This window comes from Lemur catta, chromosome 9 (genome assembly GCF_020740605.2).
Source record: "Lemur catta isolate mLemCat1 chromosome 9, mLemCat1.pri, whole genome shotgun sequence".
Classification (NCBI taxonomy): domain Eukaryota; kingdom Metazoa; phylum Chordata; class Mammalia; order Primates; family Lemuridae; genus Lemur; species Lemur catta.
In genome coordinates this window covers 5,295,146-5,314,785 of record NC_059136.1, presented here as the reverse complement: position 1 = coordinate 5,314,785, position 19,640 = coordinate 5,295,146, and the positions used below count along the sequence as shown (strand labels likewise).

The 19,640-nt window shown below is 58.5% G+C and overlaps 2 protein-coding genes and 1 long non-coding RNA gene across 6 annotated transcripts in view; 2 read left to right on the top strand and 1 right to left on the bottom strand.

Moving 5' to 3' along the window:
• Window positions 1-1,709, top strand: part of TICRR (TOPBP1 interacting checkpoint and replication regulator) — a 43,460-nt gene extending 41,751 nt beyond the window's left edge. The window contains exons 21-22 of one of the 3 annotated variants that reach the window (XR_006737424.1): window positions 58-799; window positions 1,080-1,163. Coding sequence is in view for 1 of the 3 variants with exons in the window: in XM_045561715.1 (XP_045417671.1) it covers window positions 58-183; window positions 1,031-1,143 (239 nt within the window). In the remaining 2 variants the exon portion in view is untranslated. Of the gene's footprint in view, window positions 1-57; window positions 800-1,030 lie in introns of all 3 variants that reach the window. The other 2 variants (XR_006737423.1, XM_045561715.1) reach the window with 2 other exon arrangements.
• Window positions 1,710-1,984: 275 nt separating this feature from the next.
• On the bottom strand, window positions 1,985-19,441 carry KIF7 (kinesin family member 7). 2 transcript variants are annotated; one of them, XM_045561717.1, is made up of 19 exons: window positions 19,363-19,441; window positions 17,322-17,686; window positions 15,535-15,735; window positions 14,849-15,242; window positions 14,136-14,646; window positions 13,507-13,623; window positions 12,857-13,084; window positions 11,945-12,081; window positions 11,382-11,497; window positions 11,036-11,188; window positions 9,185-9,387; window positions 7,570-7,767; window positions 7,027-7,152; window positions 6,675-6,851; window positions 5,475-5,690; window positions 4,202-4,408; window positions 3,261-3,459; window positions 3,025-3,171; window positions 1,985-2,819 (listed from the first exon to the last, which is right to left on the bottom strand). In XM_045561717.1, exons 2-19 carry the CDS (start codon window positions 17,647-17,649, stop codon window positions 2,452-2,454), a joined length of 4,026 nt encoding a protein of 1,341 aa, XP_045417673.1. In that variant the 5' UTR covers window positions 17,650-17,686; window positions 19,363-19,441; the 3' UTR covers window positions 1,985-2,451. The 2 variants fall into 2 exon arrangements, with proteins under 2 accessions (XP_045417673.1, XP_045417672.1); XM_045561716.1 differs by lacking the exon at window positions 19,363-19,441 and having other exon boundaries at window positions 17,322-19,262.
• Window positions 7,534-13,533, top strand: LOC123645147. The gene is made up of 3 exons (XR_006737425.1): window positions 7,534-7,896; window positions 8,048-8,240; window positions 13,410-13,533. It is a non-coding gene; the product is annotated as an uncharacterized LOC123645147 (long non-coding RNA).
• Window positions 19,442-19,640: the final 199 nt, after the last annotated feature.

Genomic DNA, 19,640 nt, shown 5'->3' with positions numbered 1-19,640 from the left:
CTGGGCTTCCTCGCTGGGGGCTCTGTGGGGCTGCACTGACCCTGTGGGATCTTTTAGGCTCCACCCCACCTCCCGGCTGTGCCCCGCGGAGCTGCCTCTCTGCCAGCGGTCTCCAGGCTCTGACCCAGTCTCCACTGCTGTTCCAGGGGAGGACACCTTCCTCTCAGTGCAAAGAAAACAGAGGTAATTTGTCTGCTCGAGGTCCAGGATCAAGCTCCTGTCCTGTGGGTGACTCTTAAGTTCACGCAGGGTTGCCAGGCAACTCGATTTTGGAGGAGGCTTGGGAAAGCCAAGTATGGGATAGAGGATTTTGTGCCTGCAGTATCATGTGTCCTTCCCAGAGAAACTCCACATCTGTGGATTGTGCAAACTGTAAATCTGAACAGAAACCCCCTCCAAACCCTACTAGAAAATCTTAAAACATTCAGTCTTCCTGAAGATGGTGACAGAGGCGGGCATACTGCAATGAACTGCTCACGCAGAACCTGCACAGGAAGGTGTTCTGAGCAGCACGAGTGACAGCATGTTTGAGCCAGGTCCCCGCAGTGGGTTCCTCCCGTGTTTTCTGTACATGCGGCATGGTGACTATAGTGGCGACCAGCCTTCAGACTCCAGGACTCGCCTTCCATGACACCATCTGAAAGAACAGGATCTGGCCTGCTAACTACACTGTTGGAACTGAAAGGGATGTAGGAGGTGGTTCTCGTCCCTCAAAACTAGGATGAAATCATGCAAAATAGCATAACCCCACAGAGCTGAGAGAATGTACAGTGTATCAGACGGGGAATTCAAACCACAGGTACTTTGCATTTTTACAGTTGCTTCCTGTCAGCTCGGGCATAACTGTTGAGAGGGCGGGGGGCCTTGTAAGAAGTGTGGGTAACATTGCTGCAGGACGAGAGAACCGCCAAGCCGCGCTGATTTTCTTAAGTCTGTTTTTGTGTGTAACCCTCTGCAGTTTAAGCCCATGTTCTTTTGTTCAGTGCTCGGTTATTTCCTGCACGCTGAGTCTTTCTCTGCCTTTTTCTAGATGAGGAGAGGGATGTATTTCCCTCCGCTACAGAAGATTCTCCTTTCAGCCGAGCACCCTCCAGGAGACGCCCCATCAGCAGAACTTACTCACGGAAGAAGCTCATCAGCTAGTCAGGATGGAACCGGAACCCGGCTGGAGGACTTATAACTACAAACACAACCGAGCTCAAAAGAGGAAGGTGATGTCACAGGACCCCATGGGCATAAATAAATTGGGGGCCGGGTCTCAAGCCTCTTTTACCGTGGTTGGCTTTCAGATCCACACTAGGTGCCTTAGGGTCTCCAATCCCCTTCATGGAGTCTGTCCACCCCGGGCCCTGCCCCTTGTCATGCGGAGGTGGGGCGGAGGGCAGTGAAGCTGGTGCCGTAACTCAGGCAGCCCTGGGGGTCAGGAAACCAGACAAGGAATTGCAGCACTAGCATCCCATTCCAGCCCCACCCCAGCCGTGACTGTGGCAGGTCGGAGGGCCGCCTCTGTGCCTTGCTTGTGAAAATGGAGAAAGGGGCCCTGCCTTGGGGGGGTCCCTCGAGGGGCTGCTGTAAGGCTGGAACACTACAATGTGGGCAGTGTTTTGTAAACTGTGAAGCCCCGTACATGAGACTGAAGGCTGCAGTGGGCGGCAGCAATTTTTTGCATTCCCTGTGTAACAATAAAAATTGTCTCTGGCGACTTACCATTCAGTCCATTCGTTCCATGTTCCAGCTCTAGTGTTTTCTGGAGCAGCCACATTTCAAGGTGTGTCCTGAGAGTCGGCCAGTTCATGGCACAGGCCTTGCCCATTCGTGGGGAGAGCTGGCTCCTGGTGTCCACCTGGAGCACCCCACAGAGCAGCTGGGCCTTGGCCTGGCTGACAGCGCTGGCTCGGAACTGTCTCACAAACGGGTTCAAGCCTATTGTGTTCCCAGATCTGATTCCTCCTATTGTCTTAGAAACCAAACTCTAAGTGGAAACTCCCATTTCTCCCTTACAGAGATTATTGTTTATTATTAAATGTTTTTTTAAGATTATACAAATGTGCTAAGAAGTTTCCCAGTTCCCCCTTTACACACAGGACCATTGAAACCACAACCCTGTTGCCACTGACCATTTTGTGACAAGATTTGGCTGAACCCCAGAACTGTGGGCACACACTTATGCCTGAGACCAGAATTGTCCTGAAAATCTTGCACAAGCCAAAAGGTGGCAATCAGGTAGTGCAGCTTAAAGGAAGTAGTGGGAGGAATTTGCATATTATTGTTTAAAATGAAAGTCCAGTTCTATTGGGCTGCGGCCCAAATTTGTTGGCTCCACTTAGCGTGAAGCTGAGGACCCGCATTTAGGGTGTGAGGTAAAGACTGTCCTTCACAGAAGCAAAACAAGCAACTGCACCTTTCAGCAGGATCGAGTCTCCCTCCAAGGTCGGGGTCTGCCCCCAGGGCCTACAGGGGGTTTCTCCGGACGTCAATCATCCCTGGGCTGGTTCTTCGTAGCTCCCGCCGGGGCTTGGGCAGAGGCCCAAAGTTCCAGGGCAGGCCTGCCTCGCCCGTAGGCAGCACCCGCCCCAGCAGGGGCTCAGCCGCCTCCCGCTGCCTCAGCTCCTCGGGGGAGCCCTGCTCTTCGCCACTCAGGCTCGAGCGTTTCCAGGTCACAGGTAATGGCGCATGGACCAAGTCCCGCATCTCCTCCCGGGTGCGGGGGGCCCCCTCAGCAAGGGGGGACAGCCAGAGAAGCTCGGGCACTGGGTGCGGCTCCTCTTCACTCCCAGGGGCTTGTCTGCTCTCCAGGCACAGGCTCCTCTTCTCCCCACCTGTCACGGAGAATGCCGGAAATGGAGGTGGCAACACCTTCCCAAAGTCCTAGCTTCCCATTGGCCCAGCACAGTAAGCAACCTGTGAAATGAGCCCCTAAGCCCAAGTGAGGGTGGTTTCTAAGCTTTCCTCCGAACAAAGGAATAAGCCTGACTTCAGAGCAAGCAGGACCGGAAAGGCACGAAGACAGCAGGTAAAAATTACCCCTGCACTGGCCTGCAGCAGTCACACCACTGAGCTTCTGCTTTAGTTCCTGGTTTATCCACATGTGGCGGCCCAGTTCCTTCTCCAGAGCTTGAATCCGGGCCTCATATTGTCTCTTGCTGTCCGCCAACCCCTCCCCGAGGTGGTCTAGAGGGAAAGGCGGAGGAGAAAGGGGTGAGGGGCTGCGGGCAGGGTGGGCAGTGGGGCCTGTGAGCGGTGGGCCAGGGCTGCCTCACCACGACTCTGCTGGAGGAGCAGCTGGATGTTCTGCTCGTGCTCCTTCTGCTGCAGGGTCAGCTGGCGGTCCATCTCCAGGCGCTGCCGCTCCAGGGCCACCTCCAGCCAGTACACCAGCCTCTGCTGCTCCTCCAGCTGCATCTCCAGCTCCGAGAAGGCGACCTGCTGCTGGTGCTGCTCCTCTCGGAGCGTCACCACCTGTCCCGAGACCCACCAGGCTCAGCCCCCTTCCACCCAGGTCATCTTCACCCAGGGACAGCAAGTATTGACAGACTTGCCACCATGGTGCCATGTCACTAAGAAATCACTGGGGTCTTTCCTGCTGAGCTAAGACTTGGTCTCAGATACCTCCTCAGCAGTGTTCCAAGTGATCATTTGCAAACGATCAGAGCTGGCTCTCGAGATGGAACTTATCTGCCATCTCTGCCACAAACCCTTTCCTAGCCCCACACCACTGAGCTGCTGGGCAGAGCCTCGGGCTGTGGAATTTCATCTGGGCCAACCTCAGCACTGTGGACATTTCAGGCCGGATAATTCTTGGTTGTGGTGGCCTGTCCTGTGCGTTGCAGGATGTTTACTAGCATCTCTGGCCTCTACCCCCACCATTGAAAACCAAAAGTATCTCCATTTGGACATGGCCAAATGTCCCCCCAGGGGCAAACCAGCCCCTGTCGAGAACCACTGATCTGGCCAAGGGCCACCCTCAACTTAGCCAATCAGACCAGAAGAAGGGGTGGAGAAGACTGGGTCTAGTTTCACTAAGTAAAACAGGCTTTAAAGAGGAGAGTCAGGAGATGCTCGGGAGCCCCAGAGACAAGCTGGTCCTGATTCTGTTCCCCTATCTGGGAGGAAATGAGACATTCGCTGAGAAGCTGCCATCTGACATCCCCACATGAGTTGTAGGAGGAGGAGGCAGGGGGTGCGTGGGCCGGTGACCCACCTTGTCAAAATACTTGCAGAGTAGGGCTCTGGTCTCCGAGGACGAGAGGTAGCTGAGCTTGGCCATGAGGTTCATCTCGCACTGGGACAGCAGTGAGGCTGAGGCCCGAAGCACCCGCTGGCGGCATGTGATGGCTTCGTTCTTGTACTCGATGGCAGCATCTAGGGCCTCGATGGCCTCATCCAACTGGAACAGTGTCCGCTCCTCCTGCAGGGACAGGGGCATGTATGGAGGGGGTGTACCAGGCTTCCTACGCCTCAGAGCACCCTCTGAACACCAAAGCCCTGGGCAGACACGTGACAGTCAACACTTAGCCTTAAAGTCCCCTCATCCCAAGAGCAGACTCAGCACATCAAGAGAGGGGTGCCCCCTGCTCACTGTCACAGCCTTGACCCGGGGGAGAGGGTGGGGCACGGCCCAGAGGCTGCTTGCTCAAGTGCACGCCCTCTTGAGTGATCTATACTCAGGAAGCTCAGAATACCTGATGTGGAACCAAGGCCACGGTTGGGATTGCCACAGAGGCACCATAAGGTCTTCTGGGTAAGTTTATACAGTCATGTGTCACTCAACAATGGGGATACACTCAGAAACGCATGGTTAGGCAGTTTCGCCATTTGTGCAAATCGCAGCGTGTACTTGCACAGACCTAGGTGGTGTAGCCCACCACACTCCGAGACTGTCTGCGGTAGCCCATCGCTCCGAGGCTACGACCTGGACAGCGGGTTACTGTGCTGAATACTGTAGGCAACTGTAACACAGGCGTGTATATAAACGTATCTAAACATAGCAAGGGACACTGAAAATACAGTATCTTATGGGACCACCATCATATATGTGGTCCCTCATTTACTGAAACTTTGGCACACAGCGCATGACTATTCACGTAGGACTCCTCTCTGCTCAGGGAACACAAGCATGCGGCCAAGGTGGGCTGAACACGCGCCCCACACTCAAGCCCCCGCGGGGAGCTGAGATGCTCAAGCACGTGTTCTAATGCAGCACGCGACTGAAGGAGTGCAGGTTCCAGCTGGAAGGGACCTGGGAGGTCACGTGGCTGGGCCCCTGTGTCCCACACAAGGGGGCTAAACCAGCGGGCAGAAGGGCCAGGCCAGCCGTTGCCAGCCCCTAACACACAGCAGGACTTGGGCACAAGCAGCAAGGCAGCACCCACACGGGGCCAGAGCGGGGGGGCTGAGGCGGGCCGCACAGCTGGACCACGGGAGCGGAGAGCCAAGGGGAAGGGCCGAGCTGCCAGGCCACCCACAGGACGCACCTCAGGCGACAGCAGGCTGCCCTGCTTCAGCTTGCTGTCGATCTCCAGGCGCTGCTTCAGCAGCGAGTCCTTCTCCTGGCGGAGGCTGTCGATCTCCCCACGGATCTGCTGCTGGCTCTGGGCACTGCCCTGCCGCAGCTGCCCGCTCTTCGCGGAGAGCTCCTTCTCCAGGTGCTCCAGCCGGCTGGACACTCGCACGATGTCCTCGTTGAGGGCCTGGGGACAGCACCACCAGGGATTAGGCAAGGAGCAGGCACCACCCTCATAGTCCTGACAGAAAGGGCCAGCCTGGTCACTCGATGCTAAGGAGGACTTGGGTTCTCCCCTTGAGAAACCTACAATCCGTATGTTCTGCCCAGCAGGAGGCCCAAGTCTTAGTTCACAGAAACTCAGGGAGTCGGGGCTAAAAGCCCCAGGAGATGGCCCAGAGGGGATCCACACAAGCAGGGGGAAGAGGCCCTCTTGGCAGGAAGGGATGACATGGGCAAAGGGGGCGGGGGTGGCCTATCACTGAGACGACTGACTGGAAAGTGACATTATAGGAAATCAGTGGCCGACACCTGGCCTTTCCCAGAGCTAAATGAAGGGAAAGGGCTCTAAGGGCCAAGGGAGGTTAGGGACCATCCGGCAGCTCCCTCATCCCTCCTGGACTTCAGAGTGCTCCATGATGGCAGGAGCAGGGTCCCAGCCTCTGGGTCTGGAACCCCCTGGGAATCTAGCCAGCACCTCTATTGGAACAGGCTCTGCCTTTCTGTTTGACAACCCCCCAACCCTAATCACCATGGCAATATTTGACAGAAGAGGAAACTGGCCCAGGAGCTGACCTTCCTACTCAACAAGGAGTGATGAGTGATGATGGCAGGTGCAGAAGTCGCTTTCTATTTGGCCATACGGCCTTCCTATACCTGCTCTTCCTCATTCTTCCCACACAGGCCCCAGGCAGCTGGTTAATGAGTGAAATGAATTGTAGGACAAGTACTTGGAGGGATTCCTCTACCCACACATCAGTACCTGTGTCATAAACATCCTAAAGCCTAGAGATCTTGAGGATCCACAGGATATAACCCAGTAGGACAGAGCTTCACCTGTCTGGAACTTACCTGGCACAGACATCATCTAGAAGAACCTCACCTGTCTAGATCTCACCTGGCAGGGACGTCACCTATTGGAGCCTCACCGGGCTAGACCACAGGGACTTACCTGGCTGGACCGCAGGCGCTTGCTCTCCAGCCCCGTCTTCTCCTGCATCAGGGCCTCCTTCTTGGCCAGGATGGCCTCCCGCTTGTGCAGCTCCTCCCCCAGCTCCTCCAGCGCCCGCCGCTGCTGCAGCACCTTCTCCATCTCCTGGTCCAGCCACTTCTTCTGCTCCTCGATCTTCTGAGGAGAGTGGGGAGGCCACTCAGTGCCCACCTGTGGCTGTGTGAGCCGCCACCCGAGGTCCACTGGGGAGAATGGTGCACCCACCAGGCAGCCCCCATGGGACCCTGGCAGGTGGCCAGGGCAGCCCAGCCAGGCTACCGCTCTTGGAGGTGCGGGCGCAGCCCAGTCGCACCTGCTGCTGCTCCAGGCTGACCACAGCGCCGTTGCTGCCGCTGCGCCGCTTCCTCTGGAATGCCGCGATCTCCTCCGTCTTGATTTTTAGGATCTTTTGCTGCCGTTCGTGCTTCAGCTCCAGCTCCTGGGTGAGGAAGCTTGTGAGCGCGGCTGTTTATGGTGCCAGCATCTTACCAGCGCCGGCCAGTGATCCCAAAGCCCGCAGGAGGGTCCACCCACTCCCAAGACAGCCCTGCGAATGGTCCCCCACGCTCACCCCCCGCGTCTATCTGGGGACCGGGAAACAGATGCAAATACTTATCTTGTCCCTACGAGATACCAGTCACCTATATACTTCATCTCACTGAAGTTTCACCTTAGCCTTGAGTTTCTAATAACACTCCATTCTCAGGTGGAAAAAACAAACTCAGAGAGGCTAAGTGACATGTTTTCTAAGACCACATGGCTGTGACTGGAGGACCCTGCCTGAGCTTCCTAGGCTGAGCCCCTAGCTCGGACTCCTGGCCTGGGCAGAGGGTGCCCCGCCCGCCATGAGTCTGACCTTGACGCGGTGCTGCCGCTTGTTCATCTCCGTCTCTAGGCGCCGCTTCTGCTCTGTTTCCTCCCGAAGCCGCCTCTGCAGCTGCCCCTGCTGCTGCCGCATGAGCTGCACGTTCCTCTCCAGCTCCTGGAGCCGCTTCTCGCTCTGGGCCGACAGTGACACCAGCCGCTCCGTCGCCTGCTTCTTTTCCTTCAGCACCTGGGACCCACACAGTCTCCACTGGGCCATGCACGGGCCACCTCGAGCCTGGCACAGTGCCCGGCACTCAACAGGGGTGGGAAGGACCCAAGGACAGACAAATGGACAGAGGAACAGATACAAAAACAGGTAGGTGGATGATAGACTAATAATAACAAAATATTAATAGTGGTAGCTACTATGACATTTACCATGCATCAGGTGCCATACTAAGTGCTCTGTATTAAATGATCCCACAAGCCTAAGAAAAAGTATGATTATCATTATTCCTACTTAACAGATTAGAAAACTAAGGCACAGAGAGGTTAGGAAACTTGACCAAGGACACACAGTAAGTGGCTGAGCTGGGACTCACACCTCAGCAGTCAGGCTCCAGAGCCCTGCACTCAACCATTCTACTATATTGCCTCATGGACACCAGCAATGAGAAAAGAAGGAACGAATAGTGGATGGACAGCTGCAAAGATGGACAGGTAGGTGGGATCATAGAAAGGTAAAAAAGAGGGACAGTGTTGTGGGCTGAATTGTGTCACCCCAAAATTCCTGTATGGAAGCCCTAACCCCCAGTACCTCTGAATGTGACTGCATTTGGAGAGACAGTCTTTAAAGAGGTGATTAAGGTTAGATGAGGCTATCAGGGTGAGCCCTAATCCAGTAGGACTGGTGTCCTTAAAAGAAGAGGAAGGGACACCGGGGGTGTGAGCGCACAGAGGAAAGGCCGTGTGACAACCACCAAGAAGGTGCCATCTGCAAGCCAAGAAGAGAGGCCTCAGGAGAAGCCAGACCTGTGGACACCTTGATCTTGGACCCCTGGCCTCCAGAACTGTGAGAAACTAAACTCCTGTTGTTTAAGGCATCCAGTCTCTGGTACTTTATAACGGCAGCCCTAGCAAACTAACAGACAGATAACATGTGAATCAGGAAAACAGAATGGAAGGGGGGATGGACACATGGGTAAGTGGACAGCTGGTCAATCAACTAATAAAAGGCTAGACAGATGGGTTAGATGGACCACGGACTGACAGACAAGGGAGGACGGGATGAGGGGTGAGGGAGTGGAAAGGCAGATGGGCGGCCGGAGGAGGGAGGGCTGCATGCCAAAGGGCAGGTTTCCTTAGATGCCCACCCCTCAGGCTCGCACTGGGCTCCTAGGTGCTCACCAGGCAGTACCTGCCTCCCTGCTTCTGCTGTTTAATGATGAGCTGAGAACTCCAGCTTCTATACAATGCCAGCCTCACCCCGGGAGGCAGGGTGGAGTGGGGGCTAGTGCCACCAGCTAGGGCTGGGGCACAAGGGCCTGAGCACACACAGGTTTCCACAGTGAGCGTGTGCCTCAGAGCCCACGAGTCCTGATCCCAGGACCACAGCTGGGAAGCCAGAGCCGCCCACACCCTTCACCCCGAGCCCCAGCACTGACCTGCACCTGGCTCTGGGCTGCAGCAACCTTCTTACGGAACTCCTGGAGCCGAGACCGCTCCCCGGCGTCCTGGGGCTCCCTGCCCTCCAGCTCCCGCAGCTGCCTCTGGCCTTCACTCAGCTCGGCCCGCACCCGCTCCGCCTCCTGCTCCAGCTCCCGGATGCGCTGGCTGTGCTGGCGGTTCAGGGCCTGCGCCGCCTTCCCTGGGAGAAAGCGGCCGTCAGCCCAGGTGGCTGTGCTCCACCCAGAGTGCCACTGTCCCTCCCCTTGGGAGCTTTCCCAGCCCTTGGACACCTGCATGGATTTTGCCAAAATTTTGTACCCCCGGTACCATGATTTACTTAAATATTTTTCTTCAAACCAACCCGCTTTCAAAATGACCCTTATCCACTGCAGGAAATTACAGATTAACTAGTTTTATTTTTACCTAATACATGCTAAAATAAATACATAACTTGAACCTGCATATAATTAAGCATCTAGATCTAACTTCCACTTGCAAGAAATCTGGAGGACAGAGGAACAAGTTAAATGACACCACAAGAAAACAAGGAGACAAACTCAAAATATTTGGGGTTTGGAACATTCTAAGGATGACTGTCAAGAGGTGACAGAAGGGAGACCTCAGACTTCAGAAGCAAATGTGGTCATCCCTCCATGGCTGAGTTCTGCATCCGCACGTTCAACCAATCGGATGGAAAATATTTGAACAAAAAAAATGGATGGTTGTGTCTGTATCAAATATGTATAGACTTTTTTCTCATCATTATTCCATAAACAATATAGATTAACGATGATTTATGTAGCATTTATGTTGTATCAAGCATTATAAGTAGTGTAGAGAAGACTGAAAGTATCCAGAAGGATGTGTGTAGGTTATGTGCAAACACTGCGCCATTTAATACCAGGGACTGTGAGCATACAGGATTCTGGTATCTGCAAGGGGTCCTGGAACCGATCCCCGCTGGACGCCAAGGGACAACTGTATGTGTGTGGAGCACGTCTGGGCCTGGTGCAAGCAACAGGTGCGGACAGACACTGCTGACCGACCAGGGCACCAGCTCACCCTGGGCACTCAGAGCCCGTCAGCTTTGTGAGACGTGCGAACGGCATCGCGGTTCGGTGAAAACATCCACGACTTTAGAGAGGCACCCTGGACGTCTTTAGAGAGGCACCCTGGACAGTATAGGGATAAAAGACATGATGTCTGGGATCTGCTTCAAAACATTTCAGCCAAGAAAAAAGGGAGAGGGGAAACAAATGTGGAGAAATCTTGGTAGCTGCTTAGTCTGGATAGTGGGTAACTGGGGACCACTGTACTAGTCTCTCTTATATGTGGCTTTGAAAATTTTCATAATGGATTCTATAATAAACAAATTCACAACTGTTACAAAGGCTCAACTGGTCACCACCTGAAATCGTCCCCTGGTCCTTTACTCATATCACCAGTAGCAGGCGCAGCATGACTTGGGCACACTCCCCTCGTGCTCCCGGGACCAAGAGACGCTGTGCCCGGCATGATGCCTGAGACGCAGCAGCCACTTGACAAACAAGACACCGCCGCAAGCTATTCCCAGCACTACCTAAATGAGCTCATTTCACCTCACGACACCCCTGTGAAGCAGGTACGATGACTACCCAATTTTAGAAATGAGCACACTGAGGGCTGGAGGGGTTATGCTGCTTGCTCAAGGTCGCACAGCTGGAAGAGGCTGAGCTGGGTGTCACACGTAGGCCATCTGGCCCCTGCTTCTAACCACCACGTTGCTGAGCCCTCTCTAAGACAGTGTGGGAGAAGAAATCAACGAGAACCCCCCCAGGTGGGAGGCCCACCGCAATGCGCAGCCTCACCTGTGCGGACCAGCTCGCCAATGAGCTCCTCCTTCATGCGGATGTTGATGGCCAGCTCCCGGATCTTCTGCTGGGCCTGGGCCAGCCGCCACTCCGAGGCCGCGGCAGCGGGGGCCCGGCGGGTCTGAACCAGGGCCTTGCTCCCACCAGCCACTGCAACAGGCAGACTGTCAAGGTCACCGCCCCAACTGACAGTCGGGGAGACAGAGGAATGCAGGGCAGGACCATGGCCAGGGCAGGGGCTAGGGGCTGCCAGGGATGGTGAGGGGACTGTCCCAGGGTGGCTGGCCCAGGGCCATAGAGGGGAAGGGATGAGGGAGCCCCCTCTGCCCCCCACCCTGCTTACCTCTGGGCCCCAGGATAGCCGCATCCAGCTCTTCAAGGCGAAGCTCTGGGCCCTTCCTGTCTGGCGGACTCCCTGGGCGGGACCCCACCTTCTGACTCCAGTTGCCGATTCCATTTCTGGAAGGCAGAGCAGGAGTCTGCACTCCTCCCCAGTCCCTGCCCCAGCCCAGCCACCTCCCAGCCCTGGAGGGAGGAAGAGAGGCCACCGTGCCTTCCATCTTCCAGAGTCAATGTAATCTGGGATGTAAGTCCGGCCAATCAGAGTCCAGGGCCAGAGCTTAGAGGTATAGGACAGCTAGGGCACCAAGGGCCGCCTTGGAGGCTGAGAACCAGGAGGCCCAGCCTCCCTGTTTCAACCCACTCCAGTGAGACCTTGGTTCAGAGCCCACAGCCCCTGTCCTCTCCCCAGGAACTGGCCGGGGCAATGTAGGTGAGGGCACCCTGAGACCTGAGACAGTCCCCCCACTGCTGTCGGGGAGGAGACAGTGGGATCCTCATTCTGCTCCGGCCCAGCCCCAGGCCTCGAGTGGGCCCTGGTCCAGTCAGGCAGCGGGTCCCACTCACCTGCGCAGGGGCAAGGTCTGTCTGGGCAGCTCCTCCTCCTCCTCGTCGTCCTCTGCTGATGCAGCTGAAGAGCCACTTTCCAGCCTGTCCACCTCAGCCAGCAACTCAGCTCCAGCCTCCCTGCCATTTGTCACCTGCTAGGGGAGTGAGCCGTTTCCCATCCCGAGTCTCTGCTCCGCAGCGTGCCCTGCCTGCCCTCCTCACGTCTCTGCCTCAAGCCCAGCCGTGCCTTCAGGACCCCGATCAAACGACACCTCCAGGAAGCCTTTTTAATCTCAAGCTGGAGCAAGAGCTTCTGCCCCCACCCCACCCTGCTCCTGCTCCCATTATGCCTGGTACTCCTCAGGTGACAATCTGCCCTTTCTATCTTGTGCAGGGATCATCTGCACCCAAGTCCTATCTCACCAGCAGTAGCCTGCCAGAGTGCTGGGTGCATGACAGACCTCTGCCACGGGCTTTTAGAGCTTAGGTGACCCAGAGCTTTCAGGCACAGCAGGAGTAGCCTTTGCCCAAAAGGCTGCGAGTGGCAGAACTAGAAGCAGGAGACTACAGCTCATGTAAAAGTGAACTTGCAAAGAAAGCCACCCAAAGGCAGAGGGGACGGCCTCGGAGGTGATGAGCTCTCTGTCTGTGGAGGTGTGAAAGCTTTCTATCTGGTGCCAGAAGCCCCTCTGTGACCTCAATCCAAGCAATCTCCACCTCTCCCAGGGATGCCCCATGGCACTGGACCCTCTGAGAGGCCTCGCAGAATCACCCAAACTGTGTCCCTTCCCCTAGAAACACTGAAAGCAGCCCCTCACACCACCCACCCATGAAGCATGGAGAGGGACATGTGTCCCTCACCACCCTGCTCCTGCCCAGCCTGGCCAGTCTAACCAGGCCCAGCAGACACCCAGCCTCACCCCTCCTCACCTCTCCCCACTGCTCGGGGCCACCTTCATCCCCAGGGAGGCAGGCAGGAGGCACCATGCCCAGGACATGGGCGTGGGCACCCCCCAAGGGGGCTGTGTGAGGCCGAGGTACAAAGGACCCAGGGGACAGGCCCTGCAGGAGCCCTGGGGGCCCCCAGCCAGGCCGCACCAGCTCTAGCCGCAGCCGCAGCTCCACCATCTCCTCCTGCTGCTCCCGCAGCCGGTCACTCTGCAAGACAGGGGCCAGATGCTGAGGGGGAAATGGATGCTGGGGACAGGGATGCTCCCACCCTGTCACTACCTCATCAGGCTCCCACCATGCCAGCCTGCCACCTCCAACCACTGCCACCAGAGGGCGCCAGGCGCAATGCCAACCTGGTTACACCTGGCTCCAAAGTCCCACACTGCTGCCCCTCCAGCCCGCTCTCCCACCCATGTTCACGGCCACCCAGCAAAGCTGTCCTGCTGGCGGTCCCGCGCACCGCCCCCCCCCCGCACTGTTCTGTTGCTCACCTCCATACTTTTGCTCATGCTCGCACCCCCTGTATCCCCAGGCTGGCTAACTCCCTCTCATCCTGAGAAACTCCACTCCGACTTCCCCTGCTTCCTCCTCCGGGAAGCCCTCCGGCACTGTGGAAGGGACGGCCCCACCTGCAGTTTGTACTGCTCCATGGCGTCCTCCAGCGCAGCCAGGAAGTCGCGGTTCTCCTCCTCCAGCCGGGCCACCTGACTCTGCAGGCTCAGCAGCTGCTGCGCCCCCTCATCTTCCTATGGGCAGGCAGAGAGGCTTCAGGGGCCGGGTTGGCAGGGCGAGCTGGGACACCCCGGCCCTTTCTGCGCTCTGCCATCGGCTCATCTAGCGCTGCTTCCTACCTACGCTGTCCAAGCTCTGCCTGCAACGGGGGCTCCAGACCCACTGGAGGGGAGGGCACCCCAGACGCCGCCTGGCCTGAAGTCCCCCTGCAAGCCACTTGGGCCATCTCTTGTAAGCATTAATCATATTTTTGTTAGTAATAACATAACCACTATTAATTATTATTAGAGGAACAACTTACCCTCACCAGCATGCCAGGCACTGGTTACACCTTCAGCCCTACAACGTCCCCAGGAGATAAGTGCTAACTAAGGTTATACCTGTTTTACAGGTGGAGCCCCCACGAGGCAGCCAGGGTGGGCTCCTGCTAATGGACAGGGTGCAGGGGCACAGCTGGCTGACTGGAGACCCTCTTCTTTCCTTCCTTCCTTGCCCCCTCCCGGGAACACACCCGGCCCTTGGCCACCTTTCTCCCGCCAGGCTCCCGCGCCGCCTGGTCCTCGGCGGAGGCGCTCTCGATGCCACTGTCGGGCCCGGAGGCGGAGCTCAGGGCGCTGCGCTCGCCCTCGACGGCGCACAGCCAGTCGCGCACCCTGCGGGCGGCGTCGCCGGGCAGCCCGGGCTCGGCCTGCAGCTCGCGCAGGAGGCTGTAGGCGGCGTCGGTGCAGGCCCGGTAGCGCGCGCACTCGGCGCCCAGGCGCGCGGCGGCGGAGGCGGCCCGGCCCGGGGCGCGCCGGCCGCGGTGGATGATGCGCGTCTCGGAGCGGTGGCGCGGGGGCCCCCGGGCGCCGGCCGCCGCCTCGTCGGGCGCCCGCTCGGCCTCGGGCCGCCAGTTGACCGTGGCGCGGTTGCGGATGTTCTGGGCGCGGCTGGCGTAGTTGAGGGTGTTGAGGGTCTCGTCGAAGTCGCAGGAGGAGGGGCTGACGCAGGCGATCATCACCGTCTTGGCGTTCCCGCCCAGCGAGTCCTTGAGGATCCTGCGCGCGAGGCCCAGGCGTCAGGGGCCCCAACGCGCGGGGGTCAGCCGGCCAGACCCTGCACGGCTCTCCCCGTGGCCCCTGCGGGTGGGGGCCCTCGGACAGCGACGGCGGTGTGTCCTGGAGTCAGACGGGTTCCCACCCCCCACTCAGGGGCTTAAACCCCGACCCCAGGCCAAGTAGGAGCCGAGGGGCGGCTCACCGGGTGATCTTGGAGTCACGGTAGGGAATGTGGCTGCCTCGGCGCTGGGGGTCCCCCAGGGCGCTGATGACGTTGCCCAGCGCCAGGAGGCTGCTGTTGATCTGGATGCTCTCCTTGAGCCGCTCGCCCGTGCTGCCCGTCTTGAGCACCCTCTCTGAGCCCGCCAGGTCCACGAAGTGGAACTTGGAGACGAGCAGCTGGCCCGCGGCGGGGCGCGGCAGGCGGCTGGGGGCACGCCCCCGCTGCTCCAGGGTCACGGTGAAGACCGTGTGCGAGCGGCTGGACAGGCGGTTGAGGTGCGTGGCCCCCGTGTGCCGGGCCGCGTTGCCCATCTCCAGGACGCTCAGCACCTCGTCCAGGCCCTCCACGTCCACCTCCTTCACCCCACACAGCACTGCGGGCACGGCAGGCTGTGAGCCCCGGGCAGCCCGGACTGACCGGCCAGGAGGGCAGCGCACAACACGAGGTTCCTCACCCAGGGGCCCCTCCCCTCCTGTGCCTCTCCCTCTGGGTACGGAAGTCCGTACTGAACTCAGTGGGGACGGGGGAAGCTAAAGCAAAACCTTCCCGGGCTCGGCACTGCCACGAGGGGGCGCCCCTCTCAGGCAGGCAGGCCACCCCCGTAGAGGTGAAGCCTCCCCAAGCCGGATGCCCATCTGTCAGGGGAGAACCCCAGCGTTCCTCACCGACATTGCCACGCTCATCTTCGCGAAGCTGGATGTCACGGCTGGCCGTGCCCACCTCAAGCAGGTCGCGGAACTCCTCCTTGTACACTTCCAGGTAGGACACGTGCACCAGACAGTCGAGCAGGTCGTTCTCATCAATGAGCTTGAAGGCCTCGGCCATGGCCCTCGGGATGATGCCCTGCTCATCCTCGTGGAGGGACGCTGGGGAGACACCGCAGGGCCTCCTGCCACCGTGCCTTCAGCTGGACGTGGCCCAAGGCCCCTGGGCCCCTGCCAAAGCTGGAGGATGGAGCTCTGGGATGGGGAAGCAGCAGCAGAGGCCAGGAAGGGATGGGCAGCCTGGGCCAGGCCACGCTCCAGGGGGGTCAGGCGGAATTCCAGAATGTAAGAGTCGGAAGCGACTCTCACGGGACATTCAACCCCTGCACGATGTAAGCGCCCCGCACTACATCCAAACAACCGACAGACGCCCTCGGCCTGACGACTGCCTAGGACGGGGTTCATCATCATAGCCCACGCTCAGTTATCTACACGGCCTCTTAAATTCGTCCCGAGGAGGTAATCAGAGGCTGTGCAGAAGGGCACTCTTCTCATGGCTTCAAAAAATGCGCACAGCCTAAGTGTCTGTGCTAAGACCTTACAGATCTGGTTAAATAAACTGATTTATATTCACAATGCAATGCCAGGCAGCCATAAAAAATTAGACTGAAGAATATTTAATGATAGAGAGAAATGTTCATGACATATTGTTAAGAAAATAGAACAATACAGAAGAAGGGGTATAATATAATCCCATTTTTTAAAAGTATAATAATTTCACAAACTGGAATGCTAATGGGGTGATTTCTGAAAGGCAATTATCAAGTAAGTTTTATTTCATGCATATGTTTTTCTGTATTTTCCTAATTTTCTAGACAAGTATGCTTCTGTAACTAGGTTTATGTCTCTCCCAAATTCAAGTACTGAAATCCTCACCCCACTGTGATGGAAGTGGGGCCTTGGGGAGATGATTACGTCATGGGGGTGGAGCCCTCATGAATGGGAACAGTGTCCTTATGAAAGAGACTCAGGGGACACCCCTTCTCTCTTCCACCATGTGTGTTTCGAGAGAGAAGGAGGCTGTCTGTGAGGAAACAGGCCCTTGAATCTGCTGGTGCCTTGATCTTGGACTTCCTGGGCTCCAGAGCGTGAGAAATCAATTTCTGTTTATAAGGCACCCAATCTATGGAATTCTGTTGTAGCAGCTGGAAGGGAACAGGGCGGTAGCCTGGGAGAAAGGCCTTCATATTACTTAAAAGGGGGCTGTTCCTTCAGTTGGCCCGAGGCATCTTTCGGAAGACTCTGCCCCAGAGCTTCACCAAACCAGCCTGCAACCCTGCTATGCAGAAGCCCAAGGTGCTTCTGGAACAAACACTCCCCATTCCCAGCTGCTCCAACCAGAACACAGATTCGTGACCCTCGGTAGCCATCCTGACAACCTCCAGAGACACGCCACCTTCCCGTGCCCTTCCTCCCCTAAGGTCCCCAGAGCCAGGCAGAATGGCCCCACCTCTACGGAACTGAGGGCCACTCACCTCCAGCAACCCTTCCTGCCCTGCCCTGCCCTGCCCTGCCCACTGATGTGGCTTGTCCCCCACTGGGCTGCAGATCTGTCTGAGAAATGTACTCTCCCTCCCCTAGCTTCCCCACCTTCAATAGAGAAGGGCAGCAAGAGGGCAGGGGCAGAAATTCAGGAAGACACAGAGGCCCCTCAAAGTGGGCACCAGGCCACAAGCAGCGTCACTCACCCACACTGGCCTCCCCCATGGTGTACGTCTTCCCGGAGCCCGTCTGACCGTAGGCAAAGACGGTGGCATTGAAGCCCTCAAAGAAAGCCTCGAGGAGGGGCTGTACACATGCCTGGTACACGGCTTCCTGCCCAGTGTTCTCGGCCAGCACCACATGGAAGCCAAAGTGGCGGTCGCGGCCCAGGGTGACCCGGCCCTGCTCTGGCTCCACCTGCAGGCAGCTCTGATGCCCGTGCAGCAGCTCTTTGGGCAGCAGTGGGCGGACTCGCAGGGCCACTCTCACAGGGGCCTCCTCCGCCCCTGGCAGCCTCTGGGCCTCCAGCCCCATGCTGAGGGAGCACTGCTGAGGGAGCACTGCTCCGGCCCTGTGGAGAGAGGGAGAAGCCCCTGTCATCAGCACCTGCCCTCCAGGGCCCAGACTCACCCTGCAGGTCACCTGGAGCCAGATCCTGCAGCTCCTGACCTTGAAGGGTTGGGGGGAGGGTGGTCAACATTCAGAATGACCTCTGTGCCCACCCTGGTGCCCAAACACTGCAAGGGCCATGGTATATATACTCCTCCATGGTAACACTTCATGGCTCCATCACTGGCCAAAAAAGGCCCTGCCTCCTCCTCTCGGTACCCAGGGGCTTTGGTGTCCCAGCTGCACCCTGCCCCTGTGCCCTCGTCTCCTAGAAGAACACACAGCGCCACGCCACCCAGGGCACTCCTTTCCTAACACCCACTGGTTAACTGCCACTCCCTGCCTCACCTTCGTCAGAAAAAAGTCAGCAGATCCTTCAAGACCAAGCTCCCACCGCCAAATCCTGCCAACTCCTTCTCCTAAATATCTCTCAGGCTCACCCGCTGGTCGCGCTCGCACCGCCAAATCCTGCCAACTCCTTCTCCTAAATATCTCTCAGGCTCACCCGCTGGTCGCATCCTGCAGCCAAGGCCCTGATCCTGGCCCTCCCCCTGGTCTCAGTCTCCCCACCGCCTCCCACAGGGCACCCAGGGGCATCTTTCAAAAATATAAATGAAGTCGTGTCACTCCCCTGCTTAAACCCTCCCCTCAAAAAGTTTCCCCATTGCCCTTGGGATTCAAAACCTCAACGGGAAAAGACGAGCCTGCTCACCTCTGTACCCCAGGCCTTTCCTCACCTCTCTGCCTGCAACAGCTCGGTGTCACCAAAGCCTCCTCGCCTCTCTGGGCTTAGGCTGGACCCACCTTCTTCAGGGAGCCAGGGACGCTCATCTGCTCTGTGCCCCACCACGACACGCACAATGCCCCGTGCCGCCCCCAGCCGCCTCTGACCACTCTGGTGCAATTGCCAGGTTACCCGCTGTCTGCCTCCACCTTCTGGACCAGGAGCTGGAAGGCAGCGACCCTCTTTGTCCCTTTCGCCCTGTATCACCAGCTCCCAGCACAAGGTCCGACGCTGCCCAATACATGGGGATAATCTTCATCCAAGGAACCTTCCCCAGCCTCCGTCCTCTTACCTTGTTCCTCGCCCCAACCTCCAAGCCCAGCACTTCATCATTTGCCGTTTAACCTCCCCCAGAACACGCACCTGTTCGTGCCCTCAATCATTCAGCCCAGCTGGGGGCCCGGGCCCGGGCACACCGCCCTGCGGGGCCCTTCGCGCACCCCCAGCCCGAGGGCTTGCCGGGCCCCGAGAGGCGCCGCACGACGCTCCGCGCACCGAAGGCGCCCGGACAAGCCCACAGGCGCCGCGAGGAGGGGATCCCGGGCCGGAGGCGGCGAGCGGGGACGAGAGCTCCCAACGGGGACCGAGCCTGGCAGCCTGGGCGCTCGCCCCGCTGGCCAGGCCGGGAAGCCGGCCTCCGCCCCAGATGTGGGGAAGGGGGCGCCGGCCCGTCGCGGAGGGGCCTCCGGGAGGCTGGGGAGCAAGGCGACCCGGCTCCTCCCGCCGGGTCAGGACTCCCCAGGCGTGCGGGCTCCGGGGCCACCAGGCCCAGGCCTGCGCCGGGCGGGAGCGGGTGCGCGCCTCCCTCCGGCCGCCCCCGCCCTCGCCGCCACCCGCCCCGGGCCCCCACCCACCTGCCCGGGTGCGAGCGCAGGCCCGGGCCGCGCAGCCAGGCCCCGAGCCCCAGCGCGGCGCGCTCGGATGCCGTCACCGGGACCCCCGCCCCCAGACCACCCCTCCCCTCGCCCGCCGCTCGGCCCGCCCGGGCGCCGGGAGTCCGCCCGCAGACGGGGGCGGGGCCTGGGCCTGGACGGGAACGCGTGGCCTCAGGGTGGCATCTCCTCGTTTTCCAGAAGGCGTCTCCAAACCGGACGCCAGGCGCTCCTGTCCTCAGCTCCGAGTCCCTTCTTCA

Excerpts from the sequence above, each read along its gene's own strand:
- KIF7 (XM_045561716.1), bottom strand. The coding sequence starts at position 17,715 with ATGACAGGGGCTTCTCCCTCTCTCCACAGGGCCGGAGCAGTGCTCCCT. Across the intron at positions 7,153-7,569 it reads AGCGGCAGCACCGCGTCAAG|GAGCTGGAGCTGAAGCACGA; the intron begins GTCAGACTCATG and ends TTCCTCACCCAG. Across the intron at positions 3,172-3,260 it reads GCTCCTCCAGCAGAGTCGTG|ACCACCTCGGGGAGGGGTTG; the intron begins GTGAGGCAGCCC and ends CTTTCCCTCTAG.